Below are 7,281 nucleotides of genomic sequence, written 5' to 3' on the forward strand. Positions count from 1 at the left end.
CAAGCTGCCCCCCCCCCCCCCCCCAACCTGTCAATTATTATACTAAGGCAGGGCTCAGCAACAGGACGCACAATAGGTCAATATTCCCCATTAACCAAACACTTTTCACCTGCCTCAACATCTCTCACTGTTTTGCACTCCGATTAATGCACATAAGCAAACAATTCTACACTTATTTACTTGCCACCTTACACCGTGGCTACATCGGACGCGACAGTTGTTGTGTTGTTGTGTCGCATCGCTGATTATAATGGGTTCAATACTGTCATTTGTCGCACCGCTCGCGTCCGGTGTAGACACGGTGTTGCCTTCCTGTCTTCTAACCCATAATAGAGCACACGTCCCGTGCCCCCTAAGCGTCTCCGGTTGATGCCCGCGACCATACAGAAAACGCTGCTACTCCTGCCTGCCCCAGATGACACTTTACCAGTCAGATCTAGACGCAGCTGTCACAGAACATGCCACACCCAAAGTGAGATATCTTAGTATTATAAATCACGGGCATCAATCGCGGTGTCCGGTGGCTGCTCTTGTGGCAGGCGCGTGACGTTTTGGTGCCACGGAACACGCGCTATATTATGGTAAGAGAGAGGAAAAAAAATATAGGCTAATGTAAGGTGGTAAATCAGTGAAGAATTTGCTTACGTGCATCACTCGTCGTGCAGACAGTGAGATGCTTAGGTGCTGGGGGACACGCGATCCATTATAGAAGAAGAATAAATGGTGGCAAATAGGTAAAAGTGTAGAATTGCATTGTGTGTTTGCTTATGTGCATCAATCGGACTGTAAAACAGTGAGAAATGTTAAGGCAGGTGAAAGGCATTTGGTTAATGGTAAATATTGACCCATTGTGCGTTCTGTTGCTGAGCCCTGCCTTGATGTAATGATTGACAGGTTGGGGGCGTGATCAGCTCAGAATGCATTTTCAAATTCACATTGACTTAATATTATCGCGTGGTATTTAATGAAAATGCAATTGAAACGTCTTATGTCTTACTAACGTCTTTCAAGACATTTGACATGTTTCCGTCCTGAAATCTCATGTGGGTTGAACAAATTTTTTTATGCACCTCATCCCAAACCTTCCGTTGCAAATTCCAAAACGTCGTTTTAGATCTGATAACAGAGGCTTGAGCCATTGATATGCAGGCTTACGCAGTTATTAATGCAGTCTAATGCGGTTATTAGAGAGAGATTAAGTGCGTGTGAATACCTGCGTCTATGCGTCTCTCAGCAGCGTCTTCTAATAGCGAATCTTTATGTTAAACTCCTTCATGAACCTCGCTACTGAGAAATGTCATGTAGCTTTTCAGCTGCGAAACTATTTTACTGATAAATTCGTGGTGCAGCGCTGACAAGAAGTTTCTGTTCACGTCTCCGCGTGTCTGCACGGTGTGCGCGTCTGTGAGAGAGACTGGGAGAAAGAAAGCATGATTTCCGTAGCCTACATAAAAAAGGTGCAAGACATGGAAATAGTTTGTAATTTTTACCCTATTGTTTGTTATATTTATTTGCTCAATGTCTTGAGCAATGCGTAAATCCGGCCCTGTTAGACGGCAATCGGAAGTTATTACAAACACTCGATGGTGGTTTAAAGGGAGTTTTGAGTAAAAGCGGAATATAAATCTGATTTATTGTCTTATGTAGCGTGATGCTACAGTTTGCATGAATGGTAACATAACACGCGCTTTCGGTCGTGTAAGGTTAGTATGAACGGACATACGACATTCTAATTTATTGAGATGCACCTGTAATTACCAGTAAGTGCAATCAAAAATACACTCCAACGAAAATACAAAGTAGAAATAGGCAGAAAACGAAATATTCCTTCCTAGCAGCAAGTAATAATTCATGTCAATAATTCAATTTTTATTAAAAAATGGAATAAAATCAAGGATTTTATGTCAAGTTAGGAGGTTTCTGTAATACCCCCTTCCTATCCGTAGTTAAGATAAAATAACGCACTTAGGAAATGCTGTTCTTTAATAGCCTCTGTCCTAAATGTGGTCCTAACTTAAATCAATTTGGTTACCAAACAGATACGATTTCAAAGTTAGGATCTTTCTGTAATACACCCCCAAGGTTCCCGGGTTTTGGATCCATCAGGGAGAAAGACAGCGCGAACATGGTGTAGACTTCACAATTAGAAAGAGTCTGCTGGGAAGAATTGCTCATATAATGTGGGATATGGGATCTTAACAAGTCCTTTCCATACAGCTTTACACAGCAGGACTAGTCAGCATTATTAGTGCTTATTCGCCAACTCTGACTACCGCAGCTGAAGCAAAGGACCAGTTCTACAATTATCCCAACATTGCTGTCAATGGTGTTTCAACAAACATTCTCTGGGATTTCAGTGCTAGAGTGGGCACTGACCACAACTCCTGACCAACTTGCTTGGGTCAGTTTGGTCTTAATCAGTGGTTCTCAAAGTGTGGTACTCTGGTGGGCACGGGCCATCAGCAGAAAAAGAAAATAAATAAAACAGTAAACAGCCAAAGGACGTAACTTAGAATGGGAGATGGATCGGTGTGTGAAAGGGAAAAGAAAAGCCATAGATGAAGTCGCTCAGACCCAGGCAGGTGCTAGTCATTCAAAAGCTAAATGCAGAAAATATGACGAGGCGTATCTTGCTCTCGGCTTCACTCACCGTGTCTATACCGGACGCTACAGTCATTGCATTGCGCCGCAACAGCTCTACACTGTACGTGACAAAGCGACCGTTGCAAATCATTTTAACTTTGTGTCAGTATGTCATAAATAGAACAAGGCATCAGTTTAACACTAGAACCGCCACAGGGTAAATTTTACCAGTGGATGTTTTTAAAACGTACAAAAGATTTTAAATAAAACATTCAAGTCTCCCAGTCACTGACTTTTAAATGCAGAAAATATGATGAGAAATATCTTGCTATCAGCTTCACTCACCGTATCTACACCGGATGCTACAGTTGTCGCGTCGCGCCGCAAGTCTACACTGGACAAAGCGACCATTGCAAATCATTTTAACTTTGTGTCAGTATGTCATAAATAGAACAAGGCATCAGTTTAACACTAGAACCGCCACAGGGTAAATTTTACCAGTGGATGTTTTTAAAACGTACAAAAGATTTTAAATAAAACATTCAAGTCTCCCAGTCACTGACTTTTACTAAAATTGTGTGATTTACAATCCCCTGTTGTTAAAAACTGTTTAGATAAAACCAGATAAAAAAAACAGGTCATTTATACCTATAAGCACCAGTCAAATTTACCTGCTATATAATGCCTGTATGTTCGCGCTGTCATTTTCGTGTTGCCTATGTTTTAACATAGTACATTGCTAGCCAACGCCTTTCACTCACTGAATTAGTAGTTATCAGTTTCATAAATAAAGACAAAATGAGTAAAAGAAGGTGATTTATGAATGCTGAAACGGTATAAGAAGCACTAAATGCCATGACGATGGAGAGTCTGATGATGGGGAGATAAGTAGGAAGCGTCCTGTCGGCTCAGCATCTGACGGCGATCAATATATCATATTTAGACGTTTTATCCTAATGTTACTCATAATTGTTCAAAATTTGGATTAATTATTTAATTTTTGTTTTGCCATTTCTATCATTTATCGTTCGATTCTGTGTTGCTTTTTATTCTAGTCTGCCTGTTTCCTGAAGAAAAAAAATTGGATCTGATGTAATGAATAAAAACTTTTTTTGATTACCCGAAGTTTATTGGTGTTCTTCTTGTATAATTCTAATTATAAATGATATAACTAAACAAATTAATAATTCATTAGGTGAAGCTGTGCACTTGAATTTGTCATCGCATCATCCTATGCAATGTGGTGAATTAGGCCTATTATTGCTCAATATTGTCTATAGGCTATTTTAGTAATTTAAATAACATGAGTTATCTTAATATATTGATTAATGACATTGTATTATAATAGCCTATTACACCACCCAAATATGTATTTACTTCCTTCCAATTCTCGTTGTCAGTGCAGGCTTGTTTAGCTTAATATTGACCATTATGAAAAGTGACTAGTGTAGCCTGCATAAAAAAGCCTTGAACATAAAACAACAGGACAAAAAAATAGTTGATGACTAGACAGTCATTTCATGACTCTATACACTTCTTTGTGAAGACATTAGCATAATACAGTGAAATAATATGTTCTTTAGCCATTCAAAAACAGCTGTCATGTGCGTGGGTAAAATTTACCCGCTGGTGCTTTTAGGTATACAGCGACCTCTGGCGGTTCTAGTGTTAATGTCGGGGATTTGTCGTGTCGCACCGCATCCAGTGTAAACGGAGTCACTGATTATAATGGGTTCTATGGTATTTTGCCGCTTGCGTCCGGTGTAGATACAGTGTTAATTTCGTTGGTGAGGAGGAAAGGCCTGTTTGTGTCCTATGCCTTAGCGGACAGCATGAAACCCACAAAAAAAAAAAAAAAAAATATGAAAAAACTACAGAGAGAATAAGAATAATAACAGTTATTCTCTGTATGCTATTTTTCAATGTTTCAAGTTGTTTTTTTCCGCTGTAGATTTTTTTAATTAAAAAAAGTATTAGTTTTTCATAATATTTATTGAAATTATTTGGTAGTCTGAGGTGAGATGGGGATTCGGGAAGAGGGGGGGCATATTTTTCTTTCGATTTAAAGGGGGGTGCGACCAAAAAAGTTTGAGAACCACTGGTCTTAATCGAGTTCTGCTGCCACCAAGGCCTGGACATCAACACCAACACTTTTTATAAACACCAAACCACAGCACAGTTTCCTGGAGACACCCAAGGTCCAAGCACTGGCATCAGTTAGATCTGATTCTGACCAGGCGTTCAGTGCTGTCCAGTGTTAAGCTTACACGCAGCTACCAGAGTGCTGACTGTGAAACAGATAACTCTCTGGTCTGCAGTAAGATCAAGCTGCGGCCAAGCAGACTGCATCACACCAAAAAGGAAGGTAGGCCATGGATTGACACCAGTAAGACACAAGACCAGGACTGAGTGGAATAGTATGCATGAGCACTGGAGGACATCCTTCCAGGCAAAATAAACAGCAGTGAGATGGCAACACATCGGGGATGCTATGCTTGATACTGTCATTTCCATTTTTGGCAAGAAGACCAAAAAGTAAGCAGACTGGTTCGAAGCCAATGCCGAGGTGATGATGCCAGTCATTGAAGGAAAGAGACATGCACTGGTAAGGTTCAGCAGGTGGCTCGCTGAGGTGCCAATGATTGTGCTTTGCTCCCAGATACAGTGTGCCACAGATTCTGGAAACATCAATGTTCCAAAAACTTTCATGACAGCATCAAAAGAAGACTCCACACCTCAAGTCCATCGCAGGGAAGATACAAGTCCGGGCTAAGCAGATTGAGAGGTGGGTGGAGCACTACTCCGAGTTACACGCCAGGGTGCATATGGTCCTTGAGGAAGCCCTGGATTCCCCTGAGTGCCTGCCTGTGCTGGCTGAGCTGGATAGGGAACCCAACCTAGAGGAATTGAATGCAGCACTGGACCTCTGGTAAGGCACCCGGCAAGGATGGCATTCCTGCAGAAGTCCTGAAGTGCTGTAAAGAAAAAGTGCTCAGTAAGCTGCATTAAATCTTTTTCCTCTGTTGAAGAGAAGGCACTGTGCCACAGGTTATGAGGGTTGCAAGCATTGTCACACTCAATAAGAACAAGGACATCTGAATCTATTGTAATAAATATTGCAGCATATCTCTCCTAAGCGTAAAAGGGAAGCTGTTCACTTGAGTTGTCCTTAAGCACCTTCAGATCCGTGCTGAGAGTTTATCCAGTGTCCCAGTGTGGGTTCTGAATCAACAGATCCAATGTCGACATGATCTTCTCACTCCGATAGTTACAGGAAAAGTGCAGGGAGCAGCAGCAGCCCCTTTATGTGGCCTTTGTGGATCTCACCAATGCCTTTGATCTTGTTAGCAGAGATGGCCTCTTCAAGATCTTGGTCAAGATAGGTTGTCCACTAACTCTCATCAGCATCAAGAAGTCCTTCCATGATGACATGAAGGAAACTGTTGTCATTGATGACTCAACTTCTGATGCCCTTGACATACAAAGTTGAGTGAAACAGGGCTGTGTTTAGCTCCCACACTCTTCAGCATAATTGTTGCTGTCCTACTGAAGCACACCTTTGGGTCTACTACTGAAGGGATATACCTTCGTAAGATGGAAATTTTAAAAATGTCAGTACCGACTGTTACCAAAATCAGTATTTTTGACACCACTAAGTCACAGCAGTCTAATATACCTCCTGTTGCCCATCATTAATCATGTAACAAAAGAAAAAGAGAAAATCCCTTAATGCTCTTTAGTGAATACCTTCATTAGCTTTTTAAAGGATTAATCTGCGTTTAATTTATACAATGTCTGCTTGAAAGAATGAATAATATTGTCTGTATGTTGTTATAAAAAATGCATATATCATTGATTAAAAAGAAGATCATGTTCTTGTTTCTTTGAGAAGTGGTTTTATTTAATTTTAAGATAAATAAAGACATTATATGTCACAGCAGTTAAATCTGTCTGTATTGCATGTTCAAACCATGTCATTCATATTAACAGATTTATAGATGTTTCTCTAGAAGTGAATTAAGTTTGGACATTTTTGAGAAATGCTTCAGGGCTGGTTCACCCAAAAATGAAAATTCTGTCATTAATTACTCACCCTCATGTCGTTCCAAACCCACAACACCTTCGTTCATCTTTGGAACACAAATTAAGATATTTTTGATAAAATCTGAGAGCTCTCTGTCACTCCGTAGACAGCAATGCAACTACAATGTCCCCAGGTCAGAATCGTAGCAAGGACATCGGTAAAATAGTCCAGTAAAATTGGAGAGTATCCACTGAACGTAAACAACGAAAACATTGTTTACATTTAGCATGCGCATGCTTTTGCTGAACGTAATCAGCGTTATGTTCAGTAGACAGCGTGCGCATGCTGAACGTAAACGACGCTGATTATGTTGTTTACGTTCAATGGATACTCTCCAAAATGGTGGAAGACGGTAACTCAGGGAGAAGAATTGTTGAATAAATTATGTTATTATTGTTTTCTTTGTGCACAAGAAGTATTCTCATAGCTTCATAAAAGTACAGTTAAACCAATGAAGTCGCATGCAGGGCCGCATTAAGACCGCACTGGGCCCCCGGGGCTATGACTTACTGCAGGGCCCTCCATCACATTAATGATTATATATATATATATATATATATATATATATATATATATATATATATATATATAATATATAGAAAAAAGAGGAGAGA

At 40.2% G+C, this 7,281-nt stretch overlaps 1 protein-coding gene across 1 annotated transcript in view; it reads right to left on the minus strand.

Annotated features, from left to right (window-relative positions):
- Positions 1–5,125: 5,125 nt before the first annotated feature.
- LOC107561082 (gastrula zinc finger protein XlCGF26.1-like) overlaps positions 5,126–7,281 on the minus strand; it is a 12,077-nt gene continuing 9,921 nt past the window's right edge. The window contains exon 3 of the mRNA XM_016245431.1: positions 5,126–5,558. Within this exon, the coding sequence (XP_016100917.1) occupies positions 5,481–5,558 (78 nt within the window). The 3' untranslated portion in view covers positions 5,126–5,480. The remainder of the gene's footprint in view (positions 5,559–7,281) is intronic.

The sequence above is a fragment of the Sinocyclocheilus grahami genome, unplaced genomic scaffold (assembly GCF_001515645.1).
Source record: "Sinocyclocheilus grahami isolate Dianchi unplaced genomic scaffold, SAMN03320097.WGS_v1.1 scaffold757.1, whole genome shotgun sequence".
NCBI classification, from domain to species: domain Eukaryota; kingdom Metazoa; phylum Chordata; class Actinopteri; order Cypriniformes; family Cyprinidae; genus Sinocyclocheilus; species Sinocyclocheilus grahami.